We start from the raw sequence: 23430 nt of genomic DNA on the forward strand, positions 1-23430 counted from the left end.
TGGTTTCTAGCCTGTTGCCTTAACCACTAGACCAAACTGGCTCTCATTATGCCAAAGACCCATCCAAACCATAGTGTCCCATAGCGCAGGACGAAACCCGAAGACGATGATGCTCCCAGCAACTCTTTTCATGGCATGCTGCTGCAAACAGGCCTCCAGCCCAGTCCGCCAGGTGTGCTCGGTCACCTTTTAAAAACCGTCGGGATTGGTGGCATTAACGCATTGGATGCAGGTACCTTCCGGTTCAACTCGGCCAGTGTTTCTCAATCTTGGCAACTTGCAGACGTGTGGACTTCAACTCCCAGAATCCCCCAGCCAGCCAGGTCGAGAAACACTGAACGAGGCATTGCAATAAGCAGTCCCTTTTATCGGTTTTAATTCCAGTATTAGGCAAGAGGGAGGAACGTTTCTCTTTCCAGATTCCTACTGTGCTTCAATCTATCAGGATGGTATCTACAGCCCACCCTCCTTTCAGCTGTCAGAAAACTCTGCCATGACCATCGAGTGGGTGACCCTGGAAGCCCACCAAAATCTCAGCTTGAATGGCATCAGCCAACCTTTCTTCGGGGCTGGCTAACAGAGTGCCACGCTGCAGTGGTCCTCGCTAACCCATCTGGCTGAACACTGAGCAAACAGCACTAGGCTTTCAGCCTTGGAATTTTAGCTCAAGTTGGGTAAGGGGGCAACTCAAGGCGCTCTTCCATTCTGCCTGCGAGTGTGTTGTTGTCAAAAGAGAGAGGATGGTGGATGCAACTTGACTTTTTTGGCTCCTCCCCCTCCCATGGGCATCCTTGCTTCTCTGTAGAGCTGCAGAATAAAAGAGCGCCTTGAGTTGCCGCCTTAACACAGGAAACCCGAATTTAGTCCCGTGCCCACGCCCCCCCCATACAAGCACTCATTTCCCAGCTCCTGGAATATTCTCTCCCCGTTTGGAACACGGATGGTTGATCTTGAGCACAGGTCTTTTCTGATTAACACAAGCCAGCCTTTGGCGTTAAATGGGGTATTGAAAAGTGGTTCAGGTCTAGGCAGGCCAAGATGTGGCATCTAATCGTTTTGGTCTCTTTCCAAATGGCCGTGAATGACTGGATGGTATCCAGTGCGTCTGGCGCGGGCTGGGTTGAGGAAGATGGCGCTGGAAAAGAAGAAGGCCCACAAGTGCCACCATGTGGAGAGCTAATCAATGCCTTTCTTTTTCTTTCCTTCTTTTGACAGTCCAAACTTGCCTTGACAGACAGTTTTAAATTACACAGGAGCCATCTGAGACAGAGGCCAAGGACAGAGACTGGCACCAGAGTAATCAAGCAGTCTGGGCTTTGTGGAACGGGCACTCACAGGGCCACATCCCGTGGGTGCAGCAGAGAGAAGGCGCCGTTCTTCCGGAAGAAGCTGTCAGTGCGGCACTTGGCTGTGGGGGCCATGTGGAAGCTGGCCATTTTTCCTGGAAGACACAAACGGGGTGTGTGGGAAAGAGAACATAGAGGAGGGGGCGGCATGGCCCCTTTGAGGTGGGGGTCCTTCCCCTGAGCATGCCTGCTAGACCATCCTCCCCCCTAGATGGGCAAGACTAGGAGAGGACCACCAAGGGGTGGCTCAGAAGAGGCCCCCCTGCCTCCTGCTCACAACCCTGTGGCCCCCACCCAGCCCCCTCTGCCCACCCACTCACCCATCTGCCAGCCATAGGTGAAGTTGGTGGTGATGGGGAAGGTGTACTTCTCCTCGGGCGGGACCAGGAGGCGCATCTTCAGGTAACGGTAGCGCCCCTCGTCCTCGTGGGAGATGCCCTGGTAGAGGAGGTTGCGCACTTCCCGGGGAGCCGGCTTCATCTCCATCTCCAGGATGGAGGCATCCAGCCCGGTCAGGTCACGCTCCCGGGGCAGCGGCCCGGCCGGCTTGGGCAGGGGAGGGGGCGAGCTGGGCTTGATAGGCAGGGGGCGGATGGAGGGCAGGTGGAGGGTGGTGTCTTCTGCCTTCTTCCGCCGTTCCCGCAGGCTCTCCTGCTTGGCTTTGACGAGGGCCCCGTATTTCTGGTGCCAGCCGAAGCGCAGCATGATCTCCTTCAGGTATTCCTCCTTCCAAAAGTTTTGCTGCAGCGTGTCCATGTTGAGTGGACGCGCCATGGCTGGGCGGAACAAGAGCTCGGCCTTGCCCAGCTACTGCAAGACCACGTATCTGACCGGGACCTCGGACGCCACCGTTCCTTCCGCACCACGTTCCTGGGCCCTCTTCTCCTAGTGGCATAGAGACAACCCCCTTGGGCAGCCTTCCTTTGAGCTGAAAGGGTGGACTGTGGTGTTCCTGAGGGTCTCTGGGGGCCACTGCATTTGGTAGCTGCCACTTCCCAGCTGCTGCCACGGCCTCTTGTGAGGTCACTCCTCCAGTAGAGACAAAGATGGAGACCACCCCAAGAACCTCAAACACGGGTGTGATTGTGTGTGTGAAAGTAATTGCATCCCCGTCACCAGAGGTCACTTGAATTGTCTCAGGCCATTTTCCATTGTTAGCAGCCCACAAAACAAAACCCTAGCTTGCCGCTGAGAAATCAGCAACAGCTGGGCTGAATGGAAATTATGGGATATAGTCAGCTGAGAGAGAACATGTTGGAGGCCAGGAGGAGTGCAAACATCAGAGGTCTCTGTAAGTCTTACCAGTTAATACTTGACGCTTAACCTAGTTATGAGTTAACCTATTTTCCGGGTCCACACATTACATCAAATCACCCTTTAACCCAAAGGACGGGTTGTACAACAAGCTACACCAGGGGTTTTCAAGCTGTGTGGTTTTGTGACCCCCTAAAATAATGAGGTTGTGGAGTCCCACCCAGCTGACATTGCTCCCCATGTTGGGAGCTCGTCCATCAGAACAGAAGCAGGGTCAGGAAGCAATCCAGCCCAGTGTGCTCAAGCCAGTCTCAATCCTGCCCCAACTTCTCCTGAATGCTGTTCGTGGGTATCCAGCCAACCTTGAGGTCCACTTCCCAGGGATTAAATTCATCCTCGGGGGGTTATACAACACTACTGTCTCTTTCCAAGGTTCCTGCAATGCTCTTAACCCCACGCTGACTTGACCATGTTGAGAACAAGACCTCTACACATCAACCCCATTTCTGGACTTGGTGACACCTCCATCCTGGCTGCCAGGAAGAGCTGGAAAGTATCCACATGGGTCTGAAGGACTTACAAGACAGGAAAATCCAAACTGCTCAGCCTCAACCAACCAGACACCCTTCAGATGTGCTGGATGAGAGTTAGCATCATGGAGGCTGTGAGAATAGCAGCCCTGTGAAGGATGCTAGCTTGGAAGAGGCTTGGACCTTTTCCCTGTGGCAATTTTTCAGGGAAATCTTGAAACTCTACCAAACCTTACTGCAACTGGCCCACCTTTTCTCTGGGTGAAACTGCAGCAGCAAAGTTTGCTCACAAGGCAGTTCTGTCTCTTGCACGCGTTGGTCGCATTCACACAACCTACTTACTGAGTAGACTTTTTCTGTCCTAGCACATTGATCTGGACATCGGCTGCATCCATACTTCAGGATTTCGTTGCTTGGTTCTCGGGGAGTCCTTGCCCCGTTTATTTAAACTTTTGGCAGCAGCCAATTCCAGCCTGACTCTAGGAATAACTGTTGGTTGTGTAGCTTATTACAGTCTTGCTTGTTTGGTGGTGTGAATATCCTGCAATTCTCCTGAGAGCGCCAGTGTGGGGTGCTGGTTAAGATGCTGGACCAGGAGTGGGGAGACCCTGGCTCTAGCCGTGCCTTGGGCAGGGTAGCCAGCTGGGCAATTTTGACTTAGTCACCCTATTTCAGCCCTGGACTGGCAAATCAAGAAACATCCCAGGAGGCAGTGTCCAATCACTTTTGTAATATGCCACCAAAAAACCAACCAACCAACTCAACCTGCAAGGATTTGTCTGTGTAGTTGTCAAGTCAGAATTGACTTGAAGGATTTAAAAAAAAAAAAAAAGCATGGCTGGCTGGGGAACTCTGGGAGTTGAAGTCCACATATCTTAAAGTTGCTAAGGTTGAGAAATACTGACCTAGAGCCACTTGAATGACTGGGGTGGCCTATAAATTGAACTAACAAAGGAATAACATAAGTGTGCTGTTTGAATTGGTTGGGGGTTTAAGGGCACTGTCAACCATAAGCACACCAAGGTATCGTGCAAACTCAAGACATGGGTCAGTTCAGCAATTCCAGCATGAGAGGCTGGTTTGCGCACAGTGCCCAAGAACCAAGTGACTCACCAGCACATGCAAGCGCTGATGCCGTCAACTTCCCCATGGAAGAGATTTCAGGGAAACATCGACCCAAACCAAGACAGGCTGAAAATAGTCTGCAATTTTCCAAGACAGTAACTGAATTGCAGGAACGAAGGTACCTTGCATCTGGATCACCTCCCACTTCTCCCAAATTCAGCAATCCAGGACAGAAATCAATCAGAGACGAGTTGTATTAGTTGGGTTTTATTTTGGGGTAACGGACAAGGTGGCTTTCAAGGTAACCAGAGATTGGTAGCATGATTAGCTACCTTTAGATACCACTTTCTAGCCTTCAAGGAATAATCAACGTGTGGGTGAAAATGGGATGAGGCTCTCCCAGCCTGGAGGCCTAGACCCCGAACATCCCCCAGGTGGGCCAGGTGAAGCCACAGCCTGACGAAGGCTGGAACAGATCGTCAAAACGATGGTTGAAAGGGAACTTCCTTCTAGCAAAAAAAGGTCAACGGGACATCTCCGCCAATGCCCTTTCTAGGGGAAGAAAAAATGGTGCCTGCCCAGAGGAGCCCTTTCATCTGGGCTGCAAATCCTCAGGACGCCAAAGACAAGGGAGGTGTTTGGGTACTGCGCTGCCAGAGAGGGAAGGGAGACCAGTCAGCACCTTGCAGGCGCCAAGCCAAGACATACCCCCTTTACCTTCACCACTTTGGCTTCACTCCTCAAGGGAAGGGCTTACATAGCGAGAAGTGGGAGGCCAGGGAGCAGCAGGAGGGGACTGCGGCCTAAAGCGGAGCGACAGCTGAAGGGGAGCAGGACGTCAGTCCAAAGTACATCCACGTTTCTGTTGATGAACACGGGCCCCTACTGCTCATCAGAGGCAAAGGCCAAAGCGGGACACAGAAACGCAGCCCGGACAATTCCGGCCCCGGAGAAAATGGAACCCGGCTTCGGTCATACTGAGAGGGGGGAGGCCTTCCCCGAAGAGCCCCAGATGAAAGTGAAATGGGCACCCAGCCCAACCCTTCTTGCTTCCTGACTCAAATGCATGCACCCCCGTGGGGAGCAGAGCTGAGATGCTTGAAAAGGCCGAAGACATCTCCAGCGCGGACTTGCTCCTCCGCAGAACGACGAGCAGAAGGAGAAAGACGACGAGGCAACACAAGGGGAAGCAGAGCAATGGTTTATGGATGAACAGCAACGAAGCCACAGCTGGCCCAGGAGGGGGGCAGGGTCTCTCTGCCACCTATCGCAAATCTTCAGCGGTGAACATGCCCTTGGCACGGCGTAGGATCGAGTCTTTGGAGGCATCGTAGGGGTGCTCCTTGGAGGGGATCTCCAGCACGGCTGGGAGGGATTTGGTGTGCGCATCAATCGCATGGCGAATCATTTCCGCAATGAACTGGTTGATGAGGACAATGCCGATGTCCTCGCGGCACAGGAAGCTCCTGGAGGCAAAAGAGAACGAGGTGGAGGGGTCACAATGGGCCGGCTCCTGGGGGCTCCACCTGCTACTGCCAGGGATTGTACCGCTTCTACCAGCCGCCTGTGCCCCCGGGGTCAAGAATCAACTGCAACAGCAGCCGAGAGGTCTTCGGCCTACGGACAGCCCAAGGTGTGCTGAATCAGGGAGGGGACTGGCCTTGCTCAGTCCCCAGATGCATTAGGAACACAGCACTGCACTCCAGCGCCGCCAAAGCCAGCACCTCCCTGGCATCGAAGCAGTGCAATGCCATTGCTGTGGGATGGCTGGGCCTCTCCTGGCCATCCCCAAGAAATATAAACCAAGACCTTTGCGATGGAAGCAAGGTCAGATCCAATCCCCGTCACTTCATCCTTGTGGCAAATATCAAGAGGACCCTCCATAAACATTCCTACACCTGCAATGGGCACTCCGAGATAGACTTCCTCTACGGGAAGAAGTAGTCATATAAATTATTCTGAGAAGCAGCTGCTCAGCTCACAAAGTTCCTTGTGGAATGAGGTTCCACAGTCTAATTGCTTGTAAACGTAAAGCAGAACGAATGCACGACCCACGGCGTTCACTGGGAGAGCGCCCGATTGGGGAAATGTCTTCTCCAGAGAAAACTACTCAACACACGCAAAGGCTGGGCAGGGATCTGATCCTGCCTCTCTTCACCCCCCTCTCCCCCAACCTTCTGCAGTTCTTTACAGCCCCCTCAAGGTCACAGTGACAGCAGCAAATCCTTTGCAGGTAAAGCAAGACTGGCAGAAAGCAGCTGAGGCTGGACGTTGCAGGGTTTGGCTGTTTGTGGGCAAACAGCGCACCGGCTGAACCCAACGCCTTCTGGAATTCGCAAGAGGCAGATGCAGGATCCCTTGTTTGCCAGTTCTAAACAAGATCAATAAACCCAAAGGGTGAGGAAATGAGGGTGGGAACTGGGTGGGATCCCACTGAGCTGACAGCAACTCCAGCATTTAGAAATACACAGCAGCGAAGCTTGCTTTTCATCACTCGATGGCCTGATGTCCGCTCTTCGAGGTAGACCAATACCACGTAAGCACGGCCATCACTGTAAAGCTCTCGTCAGAGAAACTTGCAAGTCTGCAAGTGCTCCCCCCTCCCTCACTTTAGCTTCCTGAGAACCAGGGAGGGGCTCATCTGCCACCTCTTCTCAAGTTACTTTCTTGCCCTGGACTCAGGCCCCTCTTACCTGACTGTTCCCCTGGTCGCGGCGCCTCCTGCTTTTCCTCTCCCAGCACCCCAGCACATAATCTGAGCCACCAAGTTCCCCAAGCTGCAAAGCACTTTCCCTGTTCGCTCCCTGTTTGAGGTCCCGCAGGAAACATCCCCGAAAACCTCCATCCGAAGTCTGCTTCACACACGCCCAGCCTTCCGCGCTCCAGCAAGGAAATGCTCAACCCGGCAGGGGTCTATCTGCTGGCCACCAGAACTGGCCAACCAAAAGGACAGCGGAGAGAGTGCCACTGCACACTCACGGGGCCTCCCTCCTGAGCTCACACACGGAAGGACCGAATCATCCCAAACATGTGCTTTGCATCAGGATCGAGGGAGGTGCAGTTTACACCCTAGCCCAGTGTTTCCCAACCGTGGCAACTTTAAGATGGGTGGACTTCAATTCCCAGCATTCCCCAGCCACCCATGCTGGCTGGGGAATGCTGGGAGTCCAGAAGTCCACCCATCTTAAAGTAGCCACGGTTGAGAAACACTGCCCTAGCCTGTCCTGGCTGCATTCATGCAACCCCCTGAACTTAATTAACCCAAATGACCCTCGTTGGAGAAACAGGCCAGGTTTGCACAACACCGTAAGCCAACAGAAACCTAACTCAGGCTAACGCTAACTAAGCAGCTGCCTGTTTGCAACCACAGCCTGGCTAATACATTCTGTGCATGCTGCCCCTTCCCACAGCAGTGACTGGTTGGGGCCACTCTGCCCATCATCCCCAGCCGGGGCTCTCTAGATTTACTGAGTTTATTTAATACAACACCCATCATCCCTGGCTAGGCGAGCTGTATTGCAACTCCCACCATCGCTATCTAGCATAACTGAAGGTTGGGGAAGAGTCCTTCCTATTTTACGTAATCCACAATTTCTTCCCCCCGGGGAATCCAGGACTGCTTCCCCCTGCCTGGAATGGTTTGGCGTCACGACGCGTCTACCCCCCCGCCGCCGGACAGTAGATGGTCTCTTCCGTCCCGCTGCTTTCCATTGGCTTGTTTAACCCGAACTCCCCCCATGACAGGGAATGGTCCCTTCCCAAGCGCAGCGCCCCCCGTTCTTCCGGCGCAATGGTCCCTCCCTCGCCGTTTCCCGGGCAATCGCCTCCCGGCTCTTCCTCACCGAAAGGCCTCCTCGATCTCCGTCAGGGCCGTTTCCTTCTCCACCACCAGGAAGTTCGGGCGCCGGTGCTTGTCGAGCTCCCCCACGCCGCCCAGCAGGAACCCGGTCACCGTGTCCTCGTCGCCCAGCACGGCGATCAGCTTCCCCCGGCCGGCCATGATCGCGCGAAGGACGGGCAGAAAGGACCAACACTGTCCTCGCGCAGGCGCCGTAGCAACCTTATAACGCTCCGAGAAGCGCAGGCGCAGGGCTCGGGGGGGGGGAGCGCGTTCCTGCCTCGGCGCATGCGTTGGTAGAACGAAGCCGCCGACGGAGCGATCGGAATCATAGAGATAGGGAAAGGAGATGCGTGTATGGGCGTGATCTTACGGGTTGCGCATAGGTCTTCCTTTTTTCCCCCCAATAATTACCTGGCAAGGATTGGGACAATGAGCCCTTTTGTTCTTCATCCTCTTTCCCGGCTCCTTCGCCACGTGCCATGTGCAGTGTTCACACGACATGCTTAATCTAACCATTGGCTGGGTTCACACGTCACCCAATGAAGCCCATGTTTGAGTTTGCGCAATGCATCCAATGGCCTAGGTTCATAGAGAACGTTCCCAGTGTCCCCCCCCCCCGCCACGTCAAAACTAATCAAGCTTCTTGTGTCATGTGAAGGCAGCTGCTACGTCGGGAACACGCCAAGCACGTGGCGTGAAATGCAGGGCCTGAGATTTCAGGGTTTCCGCTTCGACAGCAAATCCATTTCCAGCAGATGCCACCTCCAAAGGTGGATGATTTCTGGGCTTCTAATTTGTGGGCGTTGTGCCCGAGAGAGACCCAGCAAGTGGCTTTGCTCCTGGGCTTTCTGCGGTTTGAAGGGCTTTTCAGGGAGATGCAGTGCCATGCATTAGAGCAGGTTTCCCGACCCTGTCAACTTTAAAATGGGTGGACTTCAACTTCCAGAACTCCGGGAGTTGAAGTCCACAGGTCTTAAAGTTGCTGAGATTGAGAAACGCTGCTCCAAGCAGGACAAACCTCTTTGTCCATGAGAGAGCAGTCCTGCCCTTAGAGGGGGATTCCACGCGTGGATCTCCATGATGCCACCAAGAAAACTGCACCAATCAAAAATCTGCTCCTGGAAATCTGCTCCTTGCTGTGCCTGACTCAAGCCTTGTGCCCACCCTCTGGAGCGAGGGGCCTTCCCCATCCTAATTCTGTTCTTAGGGTCCCAAGCGTTGTTTGCGTGAGATTACCCTTTTTTCTCAGAATGGCGTTCTCCGACGACACGAAAGTTTTCCACCAGAAAGACACCACTTCAGTTATAGGGTTTTTTTTTCCTCCCCTGAAGATTCTAGTGTTGGATTGCAATAAGGAAAAGGTGTACATCTTGTGATACAATGCTGGGAGCTGGTTCCTGATTAGACAAATGAGTGTGTTATGTAGAAATGGAATACGTACACCTTGTAGGAAAACGCATGTGGAGGAAGGATAAGGTGCCCATTGGCGTTTTTACTAGAGATTTCTGCTTAACCATAAATAAGGACATTTGCCCTAATTCGGAGGTAAGAGAACATCTGAACAGGATGTGAAAAACCGATGTCCATGACAGGAGGAATAGAGCATGAAAAGGGCAGATGTTCATGCCAAGAAAGCAAAGGTTATTGCAATGCATTCTGATGGGCTAAAATTTGGCCAAAATGCTACATTTCTCCGCACCAAGGATGGAGAAAACTAATCCCTGGCACGGCCATCCCCTCAAAAACAATTGACAGCTTTGGGTGAATAAACGTATCTTAACTCTCCACTTATCGTCTGGCTATTTCTATTAAATGCCCGGCTTGGGAACGAACAGAGAAAAGGAAGGGGTTTCATCCTTCTGACACTAGCAAATACCGGCCAGCCACCGATGGTTGGGAAGGGAGCTCAGGAAAAGATTTTGTGGGGTTTTAAACGCCCCCCCCCCAAAGGCATAGCAAAGGGAAGACCACCACGCTCATCTTTAAAAGCAAGTAAACTTTATTGCTGCGGGGCAGGTCGGTTGGGTGCAAGGTCGCTGCTCTGACTTCACCACATCTGCTGAAGTGCCATTCCAGCCCCAGTGAACACACACAACCCCAAACACGTTACTAAAAAAGAGAGAGGGGGGAGGGGGGGAGAGAGAAGCCCCCTCCCCTGCCCACACGGGCCAGGATCTGTGTTCCCCTTTCCCCTGAATTTTTAATATTTTTTTCCTTCCTCCTTTTCTTAAAAAAAAAAAAACTCTTTGGCAAAAGCTGCCCCCTTCACAGTGAAGCACAAGTTTAACAACAGGACAGAAGGTGTGGGAAGAAGGCCCGGGAAAGGGAGTGGCGCCATGCTTTGGATTCGATGCCCGGAAGGCGCATTGGAGCACATGGGGGCATCGACCGAGTCGCGGACTGCGCCTTTTCAAAGCAGCCGTGTCTTTTTCCTGGGATCTGGTGGCGGCTGTGGAACTCCCGGAAAAGACACACCTGTTTTAAAAAGTTACGGGCAGTTGCCAAGTTTCTGCCCCCAATCCTCAGGAAGCACATTTTGGAATCGAATCCAAGACACCCCACAATCCCAATAGGGTGCATCCAGAAAGGCCGCTGGGAAGGCACCTGTGGGTGGGCGCTCTGGCATTACAGTTCTCACAATCCTGCGCTCACAATCACTTCTCTCAGCACACTCGGCTCAAAGCATCCTCGTTGTGCGGCCAAAGCCACATCTCTGGTCCTGGGGCGGGGGCAGAACTGACCCTCCTGCCATCCCCTCAACCTCGGCAGGAGTTTCAGAGCGACTCCTGGATCCCGCTTGCCCCTTTGCTCCTTCTTGCTGCATCACTTTCAGTGCCCAAATCCACTTTCCCCAAACCGGACTCAGAAGAACCCTTCTGTGGTCATGGTTTCGGGTGCATCTGGATTAACGCCACGCCTCTGCTGGGGCTGGATGGCAAGGGGAAACTTTCCAGGCCTCTCGGGCACCCCAAAAGGCGCCCGCCTGCCCTCTGCAAGCATTCTCAATCCCGACAACTTCCTCCCCCCCCCCCAGACTGGCCTCGCTGTGCCCCCTCTACCCACTCCAGCTAAAATGGCACACCCCACCCCACCCTGCCCCCGCCCTCTCCCCTCCCCCTCCCCCTCCCGGTCCTGATCCGCCTGGAGAAACTCTCAAAAGCCAAAGTCCAACCAAACGAGGCAAGAGATTGTCCCACAGTGGCGCCTCTCCCTCGCCCCGCCTTGGTCGCAGTGGGCACTTCGGCCATGCCAGTTCTGGGCAGGGAAGGGCGGGGCCGAGGGGGGTGGGCTCAGGCCGCTCCTAGGGCACGCTGACTTGGTAGGGGCTGCCGGGCACGCCCTCGTCCCCCCACTTGACGATGAGGATGTAGTCGCCCTTCTCCTTGACAGTGTAGGTGACGCTGTAGACGCGGTTGCCCACGTGCTTGACATAAACCTCGTCACAGGGGGTCTTGGGTCCGTGGACCCCCACCATCAGCATATTGGTGCCTGCAGGGAAGGAGAAGAGGAGACTTGTGCTGGGCCCCCGGAAGCCGCCCCCCATGGGCGCCAGAAGAGCAGGGAGGATGGTTCAGGAGACAGAGAGCCCGCCTAGCTTTCGACCTCCCCTTTCGCTTTATCAGCAAGCCTCCCTGAAAATCGGGGCACTTCCAAATCCAAACAGACCCTTGTGAAAGGGACAGGGGCTTTTGGGGGGGGAAGGGAGGGCCACCTGGTAAAGACAAACTGGCTCAATCTAGAATTCTTCCCTTTGGGCCGCCAGTAAAAGGTGACACCCCCCCCCCCATTGGGGAGCAGAAGGGGAGGTTTCTCCAAGGACCAGGGATAATGGCTACCAGCCGCAGCTTCCTAAATTTCACTGAGATACAAGGAAAAACTTCCTGAGGGTAAGATCTGCCCAACTCCGTAAGAGTCTCCCCACGGAGGCTGTGGGGGCTTCATTTTGGGAGGTTTTCAGGAGGCTGGACAGCCCACTCTCAAAGATGAGAGGGGGGAATGGGTCATCCTGCACTTTGCAGAAGGTTGGACTAGATCAGTGTTGGTCAACCTCAGCCACTTTAAGATGGGTGGACCGCATGGGTGGACCGTGCTGGCTGGGGGGTTCTGGGAGTTGAAGTCCACCCATCTTCAAGTGGCTGAGGTTGACCAACACTGGAGTAGGTGACGGGAGCGAGCGATGGGTCCTGAGCCGCTGTCTTTGAGGCACCAACCCCAAGAGAGCTTCAGAAGTTTCCTGCTTTTTCAAGGCCAACGGGCACCACAACCTTCCCTCTCCCCGCTCTATGCTGCAGGAAGAAGAGGTCTTCCTCCATGCCTTTCCTGAACAGATTGTTTTTTCGGTGTGAGGAAAGACAAATGAAGCCGTGGGAGAAAACAGGAAGGGGGCAAAGTGAAGACTTCAGTTAAGGCTCTGGGACTGCATGCTAGGAAGCTTCATCTGGAAGTCTCTCGGCTGCGTGAAGCACTGTCTGCTCCGGTCTTCCTCAGCCTCAGCTCCTTTAAGCTGTGTGGACTTCGAGTCCCAGAATTCCTCTTACAACCCCCATAAATAGGAACTATTTTCCTGGCAGGGGCAGCTGAAGAGAGGGTGCCAACCTGTCCACTCATCTACCAGCGAGGCTTGAATCTCAATTCCTGCAAAGTGCAAATAGGAGGATTTTGCCGCCCAAGCAGCCCCTTCCAGCAATCAAGGCTTTCTGCCCTTTGGCTGACATGGCCACTAGACCAGATTTTTCCTGAAAATGTGGCACAGCTTTCCCAAGCTTCCCTCCAGATCCCATCCCCTTCACGCCAGAGTTCATCCCCACCACCCCTTCTGCCCCTCCTGGTGCTGCGATGCCCACCTGCCTTGCTGCAGTCCACTGTGAAGGTGTTCTTCTGCCCCACAAAGGCCTTGGTCAGCCCCGGCCCCCGGGTGACCACCTTGCTGGCATCGGAGGAGAACTTGGGCAGGGCACTGTAGCTGCCCCCCACCGAGGAGGCGGCTTTGGTGACTGTCTCCACCAGTACCGTGGAGGTCTCATGGAGGCTGTGCCCACCGGACAGGCGGGGCCCTGGCGAGGCAGAGAGGAGGGACAAACCATCACCCTTGGCACTTCCCAGGCAGAGCCCCCAGATGGATCATGCACCCGCCCTTGGACAGCAGCTCGAGTGTTGGATTAGACCCCTGGAATCTAAGGCCCTCTGGCCTACCTCACAGGGGTGTCATCAGAATAGGGGAGGACAGGGGGAGGGACAGAAACCCTGGTATCTTGGAGAAGAGCGGGACAGAAATACCACAGCCATTATGAAGGGCTCTGATCAGAATAAGGGGATGGGAGTCACTGACTAGATCAAGAACCGAAGGCGGGTTTTATCTAATTGATTTTATTGTAATGGCTTTGTTTCGATTGCTGTGAGCCGCCCAGAGTCATTGGCAGTTGGGTGGCATACAAGTTTAAACATAAATAAATATCCATTCCCAATTAGGTTCACACAACCTGATTCCTGCATGAAGCCATTTTCTGGCTTGGCACCGCACTTTAAGTCGTAAATTAATGAAATAGGTTAGGTTGGCACAACAGGCTCAGTCACAGGAAAACCTAACGGAGCTTAAAACTACAGAACCCAGCTTAGGGAGTGATGTGAATACATCTTTCCTTGACCTGAGTATGTGTGTTGTGTGAATTCAGCCCTCTGTCCTCTCCCCTGTGTGAATCACACTCTTTTGCTCACCAGGATGGTGTGCCCTAAACTGCACTTGGTAATGATAATGCTAATTCTTGGATCCCTGGTTTTATATTTTTGCCCCAAGTCATGGAGGACAATGAGAGGCACTGGTATAATAGGTTCAATAAATCATAAAGTGATGGTGCCAATTTGTTGAAGGCTCACCCTGGCACCCACTGGAGAGCTACAGCTGAGAGTGGACATGCAAAGCCATGGTTCTCTGGGCACAGACTGAGCATCTTCACTCCAGAACGGAGACCGGGGTGGTGGGAATGCCTACGAGCTGAGAGGGGTCTGTGCTCTCCCTGCGGGGCCCCGAAAGCCCAGCTGGGCACCTTAACCCACCTGTGACCTTGGCTTTGAAGGGGCTGCCGACGACGTGCTGGGGCCCCCCATACTTGATGGAAATGAGGTAGCTTCCAGGTGCCATGGGCATGTAGGTGATCTTGTGGCCCTCGGGGCACTCCTGGCAGTCCATCTGTACCTTGGAGGGCCCGTCAATGGTCACCGAAAGGGCGCCGGAACCTGCATTTCGGGTCTTCACAATGAACTCAGAGGAGACACCTGCCGGAAAGAGGGGAGTCTGTTAGCGAGGCCGTCCCTGGTGGCCCCCCAGGATGGGCACAATGCCCAGATCTTCACTGGAAAAAACACTTCAGTTTCCTTTGCCCTCTTTCTTCATTATCTCCATTCAAGAAGGTCCTTTTAAAAGCTAGTAATGAATAGGAAGAATGGGGTGCTCTGGTATCCAGGCATGATCCCACAGAGTTGAAAAGAAAGCTTTTAATGCAAGAATGTGGGGCGTTGTGGCCAAACCCTGGCTTTCTTGAAGCAACCAAATCACTCTGAAGATGCACATAATTTTATTAGCAAGCCAACGATGCCGTGCACACTGGGCTCCCAGCAAAGCACTGGCACCTGGCTGGGCAGCCCTGAGCAAAGGCAGAACGACAGCATATGTGGCCTCGGCCCACTACGTTTCAAAGACAAGAAAAAGAAAGAGGCAGGTGCAGTGTAAATTACAGCATTGGAATGTTTCAAACCAGTGTTTCTCAAAAGGGTTCTTCAACCTTGGCAACTCTAAGCTGTGTGGACTTCAACTCCCAGAATTCCTCAGCCAGCCAGGTGGGGAGGGCAGTGGCCCAACCAGTCCAGCGGGCACCAGCTTGGGGAAGGCTGGCATTCGATTGTCCACACGCCTACCTGTGCCCAGAAAGGCCAGCTCCCTGAAGCTCTGTCCCCCCACCCCCACCCCACAAGGGCAGGGCCTTACCTGTGGTTCCTCCCTCCAGCCCCAGGCCATAGGCCGTGACGAGCCCGGGGTCGCCTGCTTGGCTCTGCTCGCCCACGCGGATGTTGAAAGGGCTGCCTGGAACGTGCCGTCCGTTGAATCGGACATCGATGGAGTGGACACCGTTCTCGTGGGGGATGAAGCGAATGGCATATTTGTCTGGCGGAGAAATGCAAAGGGCGGTTTCAGCAATGCAAGTCAGCCATGGGGTCTCTGGGAAGAAGCCCCTCAACCTTCAGCCTCGAAAGACCGCTCAGTGTGGCCACCTCAAATCTCCTGGAGCTCCCCCAACATCTTTTTGACACACACACACCCTCAATCCAGGGTGGGCGCCTGGCATTGCCCAGGGGCCGGGAAGGAGCTTTGGGCACCCAGTCCAAATCTCATGTCTGCCACATGGTTTACTTAGATATGTTCTCTTCCAGTGGCTGGCCTGACTTGCAAGATGATCGTGGGAATTAAGTATGCTGTGAAACAGACCCAGAAACGGTCCAGATTATTACTTCATCCTGGAACGTGACTGAGGAGTCCCCCTTTTGGGAGCGATGGGCGGTAATAGAAATTTGAAAAATAGATAGATAGATAGATAGATAGATAGATAGATAGATAGATAGATAGAGATGATGGAAAGGCAACATATCTGGACGGCCCCACCTGGCATGATGCTCTAACATGCTTCTCCACTGTAAAAACTGAAGTTGCCACTCACCGCTGTCCAGTTCAGAGACATAGCATTCCTCCACCAGCCCAGAGGGCGTGTGAACCTTGGCATCGATCACGCCGCGCGCCCCGTTGAGCTGCACCGCGAAAGAAGCTGGCTGGTTCACCTTCAAACCGGTCTCCTGCAGAGACCCAGAACAGAGCACAGAGTCAGGTTCACACAGCCACACCCCAAATTTCCCACCCCGTGTTAGCCCAGTTGGGTGTTTAACAAGTGGAGTGGCTCACTGGCTCTTGGACTGATTTGGACAGGGCTTTTCAAACTTGGCCACTTTAAGATGCGGGGACTTCACAGGTCTAAAAGTGGCCAGGTTTGAAAAACACTGGATTAGGGAGTATTCCAGGCCAGCTAGGAATTCTGGGATGTATCAACCCCCCCACTTTGGGAAAAATTAAATCAGAAAAAGCTCCTGTGGATTTCCTGTGAAAATTATTCACACACGCTAGAGATCCTTCCCATCGTAACAGAGTTTGCCTCTTCTATGACTCAGTCCTTATTTTGTTAAATGAATGTTTCCTTGCAAGCTACCCTTCACCTTCAAACAGCAGTGGTGGGAAAGTAACACACACACTCACCCTCATTTTCCCTGGTGCAAGTGGCCGAGGGCAGCCCCAGTGACATCACTGGCTTTGTAGTGGGAGGAGGGAAAATACCATCTCTCTATATCAGGGTTCCTCAACCTTGGCGACTCTAAGCTGTGCGGACTTCAACTCCCAGAATTCCCCAGCCAGCTTTGCTGGCTGGGGAATTCTGGGAGTTGAAGTCCGCACAGCTTAGAGTCGCCAAGGTTGAGGAACCCTGCTCTATATGACCACAGACCTGTCTGGACTTGGATGATCAGCCTACTTTGGGGAAGATGGAAAGAGAGGAAGCATTTAATGCCATGTGAAGTTGGATCCTCTGTCTTTGGGGAACAAGAGAAAATTGAGCCCCCCCCGCAACAGCTGGCAGCCCAGGAAGTTTTGAAAAAGGATTGTCCTCAATTCCCCCAAATAGATGATGTGCCAATGGGTTGGACTACAGTTCCCATTCTGATTGGGGAGATGGGCTCGTGGCCCCACACATGGGGAGGGTCACCAGGTTGGGCACAAGTGAATCACTCTGGCGAAGGGCATCTCTTCATGGGAGGGAGTCACATTGGTCTTTCTTCCCATCGCAGCCCCCCTTCCTTCCTTCCAGCCTCCCATTCTCCTCTGCAGTTGGCACCCAGGCGGACCGGCGAATACCTGGAGGCTGGTGACGGTCAGGCGCCGGGCATCATCTGAGAGTGAAGCCACAGGAACCACAAATGGGCTGTCAGGGATGTGTTCATCATTGAATTTGATGGAGACCTCATAGTCACCTGGCAGGGGAGAGGAAGAAAGCTTCGGAGGTCAGGCACAGCTACAGAATGGCAAGCATCCCCGCCACGCCGTGGAAGATCCACGCAGGCTATTTTACACCAGATGGAGAGAGTTTGGATACACTGGCAGTTTGGAACCAGCCCTCCGCTTGTTCCTAGGCACAATTCCAGGCGTCTTTCCCTTTCTAGTCCAAAATAATGTTCTTGGTCCAAGGGGTTTGAAGTACTGTTTTTTTTCCCGCACTAAGCTACCTGTCAGTTAAGATTTGTTAACCCGCTGCCACCCCTAATAGGCTCTGTCCATCCTGGCACCCAGGCAGTGGAACTCAGACTTCTTGGGAATCAGGTGGCATGTAAATTTAAGATTTTTTTTTAATCTGTGTCAGATTCTTGGAAACTGCCTGGACAAGTCCCTGCAGTTTTCATGGCAGGTTTTTCAGAAGTGGTTTGCCATTGCCTCCTTCCCAGGGCTGGGAGAGAGGGACTGGCCCAAGGTCACCCAGCTGGCTTTGTGCCTAAGGTGGGACTAGAACTCACGGCCTCCCAGTTTCTAGCCTGAGGCCTTCACCACTACACCAAACTGGCTCTAAATTTAAGATAACAATAATAATAACAACAACTCCTTCCTGGAGAGACTGGTCCAAGGCCTTCATGGCCTAGTTTTTGAGGCTGGACCAAGGCTATTCCAGTTTTCTGGGCTTTTAAGCAAAAGCCTGACTTTTAAATTACTTTTAAATAATTTTAAATTATTGTTGGAACTGGTTTTCCTAGCCTATATTGCGGCCCTGGCTTGACCCGACTGACCCCAGATCCTACCTGGTTCTTGGACAATGTACGATACTCCGCAGGAACCATCTTTCCGGTCTTCAAACGCAATTTCTGCCTTGCTCGGCCCCTCGACTGCAATGGAGAGGCCCCCAGCGCCAGCTTCCCGGGTCCAGATGCTGAATTCAGCTGGGAAGAGAGCAGGGGGTCAGCCGGGAACGGTGGCTGGGGACAGCAGTCCCACTGGCCGAGGACCCTGGCAGGCCTACCTGGCCAGTGGGCACCAGGGGTGAGGCAGGCAGAGCTAAGGGGGCAGAGGGGGCAGAGAAAAAGTTTGCAGGGCTAGAAGTGCCCACATCACATGGCAAAGCCAACAAATTAAGAACAATGCGGATGGGTGCAGAATTGCTATTTCCACTCCAACTTCTGCTGGGGCATTTGCGGTGGGAGGGAGGGGTGTCAGAAAAGTCACAAAAGTGGCCATGACTGTATGATCAAAGCTTCACCCCTTTCTTTCAATGCCTTGCACACCTGACATATGTTAAGAAGAAAGGTGGGGCTCCAGTCACCCAGTTGCAGATGACCCGGGAGATGCCCCTGGCTTCTGCTGTGCTTTCTGGAAAGAGATCCCAGACTGTTGAGGTCCTGGGGCCAAAGACCAGGACAGAAAACAGGGACCTGCCCCAGGGACGAAGGGAGAGGCGGCCAAGGGGCCTTCTGGGTCCCTGTATGGTGCCCTTCTTCTGAGAGAGCCAGGCAGGGAGGGTTTCCTGGTCAGCAGGGCCTAAGCAAAACTCTCCTCTGGGCACTCCCCCAGTCATCCAGCCCAAAGGATTTACAGGGGGTTCAGACATCTTCCACCTGGCACCCCCCTGCATGAGGGACCTTTGTCCAGAAGCACCATTAATGATCCTTCAAAGCAAAGGAAGGAGGGAGGGAAGAAGGGAGGAAGACTTAAGATTAATTGGCTAGTGGAATCATCTGCCAGAGATGCTCAGAAGGGACAGCATCTTAAGGCAGCGTTTCTCAACCCTTGGGAACTTTGAGATGTGTGGACTTCAACTCCCAGAATTCCCCAGCCAGCTGTGTTGAAGTCCACACATCTCAAAGTTCCCAAGGTTGAGAAACACTGTTCTAAAGCAACCGTTCCTAAGCTGGTGTATTTCAATATCCTTCCCAGTGAGCACTGGACATGGGGAGGGTAGTATTGGTGGGTGGTAATTCCCCCACCAGAAAGGGACGGGGTAAGCCCCCCACCCCAGTTCCATCCACAGTGGGATGACCTTAACCAAACCACTGTGGATTTTTCATTCTTATCTTCCAAAGCTGTGAATTAACTAACTCTAATAATTAATCTTTTTAATTTGACAGCCTCCCAGCCAACTTTAGGGCAGATGGAAAATGAGCAATCCCCGTTCGACTACGGCGTCTCTGCTCATGTCAAAGCGGCATGGGAGGGAGGGGTCAGGGGCAACCAGCGGAGGGTCCAAAAAGTCAAGATGGTGGCTGCAGCTGCGCCGTAGAAGCCTGCCTCTTTTTTAAGTGCAACGCATGTTAAAAAGGAGCAGGGCTTCCATGGTGCATCTTGACTTTTTGGACCCCCTCTGTGGGACCCGGTGGGGTGTGCCTCCCAGAACAGTGACAGACTGGGCTGGCCATGTGGTTCCAAGCATTCCCAGATCCAGGATCAATTTATTTTTATTTTATTTATTTTCTATCCCACCTTTATTATTTTTATAAATAACTCAAGGCAGCAAACATACCTAATGCTCCTTCCTCCTCCTATTTTCCCCACAACGACAACCCTGTGAGGTGGATTGGGCTGAGAGAGAGGGACTGGCCCAATAGTCCAATGAAAAGAGGGTAAAAGACCTGCATGGGCGTGCCAGGGCATGACCGATCGTTCTGCCCTTACCTGGCACGCTGGCCACACCCCTCTCCAGGCCGGGCCCTCCTGCCCGCACTTTATGGGCACCGCCTTCGCCCAGCGGCCCCACAGTGAACTGGAAGGGGCTGCCGGGCACGTGCTGGCCACGATACTTGACGTTCACGGTGTGGGAGCCCATCTCCTGGGGCACAAAGCGCACAGAGTAGGCGCTGTCTTCCCCCTCAATGATTTCTGCCTCGGCAATCTTCCCCGAGGGACTGGTCACTTGGGCAGTCATGGCTTGGAGGCCAGCCTCACCTGCAGGGTGAAAAGAGCACAGGCCCACAGGACGGTCAGCCAGGGGACCGTGAAGCCAGGCAGACAATCCAGCCCGACACCCCCTTCCTCCCCAGCCCCCAATCCATGGCTTCAGGAAGGTGGACATGCTGCTCTTTCAAACACACAAAACATGCTTCTAGTCCTCAGGAACGCCAAGCCCGGCTTGGGAGCATCTGCAGAAGACTTCAGGGCCAGGCTGGTTCTCAATGTTGGGAGACCTTCTGCTCTGTTCTTGGACCTCCAGCTTTGCCACGCCTGTCCGTAATTCCTTGTTGAAATACGCATTTAGCCACCAGAGCAGAAACAGAAACGGGCACAAATTAAATGTATACAAACGTCATGCATTAGTGAAATTCACGGCTATAAGAAGTGGACTTTTTTTCTCGTCAAATATCATCCGTTTTAAGCTGGCTATTAGTAAACGTGACGGTCTTGGGCCAAGGGTAGAAAACAGTGCTCCCACAAAGCAGCATGCACAGGAGATCTACCAAGCCCTCTTTCTTGTTTTTGTTTATTTATTTTTATCCAGCGTTTCCATGACTGAGGGAGGACTTGAGCCCACTTTGCAAACAAATGTCCCTCTTCCCTGCTTTTAAATCAGATTTCTTGGCTTGCCCTTCCTTGCCTAAAAACCTCTAATGATCAGCAGCTGGAGGAAATGCCCTAATCATTGGACTTGCCAGATAACTGGGAAACCATGGGTTTCGTGGCACCTAACTGGCCCCTAACTAGCTCCCTTTGTCAGCGGATTCAGTAGGAGCTCCCTGAAGGAAAAGTGGGATAAAGACACCATCTTAAAAAAAAATCTGCCCTCAGACCTTCAGTTGGGCACCAAACAGTTCGGCGATGGCTTGGAACTAGAGGGAGTCAGTTTGAAGGAATCCGCAATCTATCCTTTTCAGCACTTTTTAAAGTATACATTTAAATTGTAAAGCATCTATCTTTTTACAGGTTGCAGAGTTCGGCTTGGCCGACAGGTTGAACAGGATGCATTCGGAACGGTTTCCAAGCTCTGATTCCAGTCGCTAGGATTGAGACTGGGGGAGGGGGCTTCAAGCCCCTTCCTTGTCCTCCTCCTCGTGTGTCTGTGACCCGCCCCTCAAATTGCCCCAGGGAAAAAAAAACACCATGCAGCTCCAGCTTCCCAGGTGAGGCTCGCATGCAACTCCACACGCCGCGTGCCCCCCGTGCCCCCTGCTGGTGCGAGGCACATGCCCGCAAGCGCACGGCACACTGGCAAGGCGCACGCACCCTCCGGGGTCCGGGCGATGCTGCCAAAGGAGCTGAGGCTCTCGCGGCCGAGGAACTCCCCAAAGACGTTGTGGAAGGGGTCCCCGCCCACTTGCGTGGACTCCTCCACCCGCACCTCACGCTTGGTCTCCCCGCCGCGCGTCTTGCTGATCTCCGTCCGCTCCGTGCGCGTGTACGTGTGGCTGCTGCGTGTGAAAGTGCGGGTCAGCCGCTCCTGGGCTGAGACCATCTGGAACCAATTCCCTGTGCCAGCGGCAGCGGGCAAGGAGGAGGAGGAGGAGGAGGAGGAGAAGCCAGTTAGAAAGAGGGCAAGAGGGGGGTGGGAGCTGCACACAGTTCTTTGAGGGCAACCCTGGACTGGCAGTTCGCTCAAGGATTTGCTCCGCAGCGGGGAATCCACGGAACAGGCGGAAGAATCCCTCCTGCCCTGGTGGCCGGCTCCGGAGAGCCTCAGCTTGCAGAAACGGCAACAGAGGGGGTTTGGGGTGACCCTTTCTGCAATCCACAGCTGGGTATTTTCGGGACATTCCCCACAGCGAGAGCCGCCAAACCAGAAGAGCGAAAGGCAGAGCAAGCAGGTCACCTCCCGAGCCAGGCCGACACTGCAGCGATGGGCCCCCCAAACCCGGGAACGTTTGCCATGAGCAAACAGCGTGGGCATTTTTCAGTGCCTCCCCAGATCTGAATCTGGTGGGCTGAATTCCCGATGGAGAGAGCGATCGTGGGACGAGGAGGGGGAAAGGAGGGAGTGGAGGGACTTTTCTTAATGCCGCTTGAAAAACTTCTCCTGTTTACTCCCCCCCACCCAAAAAAAGTTAGCCTTCCAGATGTGAAAATTCATTAAACACACCAAGACAGTGTTTCAGCCCCAGTCTGGACCTTGCCCTCAAGAGAACGAAACACGGGGCAAGGAGGTGTAGAAATGGAAATGGGGGGGGGGAGCGCCCAGGGACGAGGCCTTCATGCCCACCCCCCGGTTCTTCTCTGTGGATTTTGGCTGCTCAGCCCAGTCAGCTCCCCCACCTGGGATCTTGAGATTCAGGTCGCAGGTGCTCCCAACGGTGGCGATGGATGGAGCCTGGCGCCGGCGGGTGATACTCTCCTTCATCCGTCCCTCTCCCGTCACTTTCACCGTGAAAGGGCTTCCTGAAAGGGGCACCAAGCCTAGTGGTTATCTCGATAGCCTGGGACAGCCCAGCTGGGCCCTGCAGGAGGCAGGATTCAGCCCAAGCGCAGCTGGAGAGGAACAAAAGACTTTATTCCCACCCCCAGGTGCTGGGGGGCTCTTGAAGGAGAGGGAAGGAAATGTTCCCCTGAGGGTGGGCCATGTTTTTGAGGCTGGGGGCCATGTTGCCTCTGTATCAGGGAAGAACATTATCGGTCATCCTCATTTAGTGACCATAATTGGGACCAGCCACTTGGTTCTTAAGCGAAGCAGTCACTAAGTGAACCCGCAACTGTGCTAACGATCTGACTTCAGCTTTCCTTGACTTTACAGCAGTGTTTCTCAATCTCAGCAACTTTAAGATGCATGGATGGACAATTTCTAGAAGTCTCCAGCCAGCCGTGCTGGCTGTGGAATTCTGGGAGTTGAAGTCCACACATCTTAAAGTTTCCGAGGTTGAGAAACACTGGCCTAATTCACATTCAGCTTCCAACCTGAGGGCTAGAATCTTGAAATTCTCACAGATTTGGCAAGGCGGCCACAGAGAGGCGTACCTGGCACATGCTTATCAGCAAACTTAATGTTGATGATGTAATTTCCCGGCTCAGTCGGGGTGTAGGTGACTTTACATGTGCTGTCCTCCACGTCTTCACAATTGATGTCCACTTTGCTGGGGCCTTCAATGGAGAGGCCGAGACCCCCGTACCCTGGAAGGGAAACGATAAGACAGTTCACTCTCCCCGCAAGCTTCAAATATCAGCTTTGCTCTGAGAAGCTGAAACGATGCCCGTGTTGACATTAACCGTGCCTCCACCTGCATTGCACATGAAACTTGGTTAGGGTTCACCTGTTGTCCCAGGAACTCTGGGTTCTTTACACCTGGCCTGCTTCGCCAATTAACATACCAGGCAGAAATCTCTTTTGTAGCTTTATTCTGTACAGGA

At 53.5% G+C, this 23430-nt stretch overlaps 3 protein-coding genes across 5 annotated transcripts in view; all 3 read right to left on the reverse strand.

The window, feature by feature from the left end:
- The window catches only part of ATP6V1F (ATPase H+ transporting V1 subunit F), a 70135-nt gene extending 61885 nt beyond the window's left edge, over window positions 1–8250 (reverse strand). The window contains exons 1-2 of one of the 2 annotated variants that reach the window (XM_063308190.1): window positions 8038–8250; window positions 5460–5661 (exon numbers count right to left, since the gene is read on the reverse strand). In XM_063308190.1, the coding sequence (XP_063164260.1) occupies window positions 5460–5661; window positions 8038–8195 (360 nt within the window). In that variant the 5' untranslated portion in view covers window positions 8196–8250. Of the gene's footprint in view, window positions 1–4458; window positions 5662–8037 lie in introns of those variants that run through there. The other variant, XM_063308189.1, reaches the window with a different exon arrangement.
- SPMIP1 (sperm microtubule inner protein 1) lies at window positions 1290–2120 on the reverse strand. The gene is made up of 2 exons (XM_063309042.1): window positions 1667–2120; window positions 1290–1441 (listed from the first exon to the last, which is right to left on the reverse strand). Exons 1-2 carry the CDS (start codon window positions 2118–2120, stop codon window positions 1332–1334), a joined length of 564 nt encoding a protein of 187 aa, XP_063165112.1. The 3' UTR covers window positions 1290–1331.
- A 2906-nt stretch (window positions 8251–11156) lies between the features above and the next one.
- Window positions 11157–23430, reverse strand: part of FLNC (filamin C) — a 74680-nt gene continuing 62406 nt past the window's right edge. For both annotated transcript variants that reach the window (XM_063308985.1, XM_063308984.1), the window contains 11 exons: window positions 23041–23193; window positions 22345–22467; window positions 21322–21564; window positions 19780–20049; window positions 17916–18053; window positions 16984–17099; window positions 15746–15878; window positions 15019–15195; window positions 14091–14309; window positions 12881–13090; window positions 11157–11525 (listed from right to left, as the gene is read on the reverse strand). In XM_063308985.1, coding sequence (XP_063165055.1) covers window positions 11338–11525; window positions 12881–13090; window positions 14091–14309; window positions 15019–15195; window positions 15746–15878; window positions 16984–17099; window positions 17916–18053; window positions 19780–20049; window positions 21322–21564; window positions 22345–22467; window positions 23041–23193 — 1970 coding nt within the window. In that variant the 3' untranslated portion in view covers window positions 11157–11337. The remainder of the gene's footprint in view (window positions 11526–12880; window positions 13091–14090; window positions 14310–15018; window positions 15196–15745; window positions 15879–16983; window positions 17100–17915; window positions 18054–19779; window positions 20050–21321; window positions 21565–22344; window positions 22468–23040; window positions 23194–23430) is intronic.

Source organism: Candoia aspera, chromosome 7 (assembly GCF_035149785.1).
Source record: "Candoia aspera isolate rCanAsp1 chromosome 7, rCanAsp1.hap2, whole genome shotgun sequence".
Classification (NCBI taxonomy): domain Eukaryota; kingdom Metazoa; phylum Chordata; class Lepidosauria; order Squamata; family Boidae; genus Candoia; species Candoia aspera.

Bases quoted from the DNA above. Each gene is read 5' to 3' on its own strand.
- SPMIP1 (XM_063309042.1), bottom strand. From the start codon at position 2,120: ATGGCGCGTCCACTCAACATGGACACGCTGCAGCAAAACTTTTGGAAG. The intron at 1,442-1,666 runs GTGAGTGGGTGG...TGTGTCTTCCAG, and splicing joins CACCTATGGCTGGCAGATGG to GAAAAATGGCCAGCTTCCAC.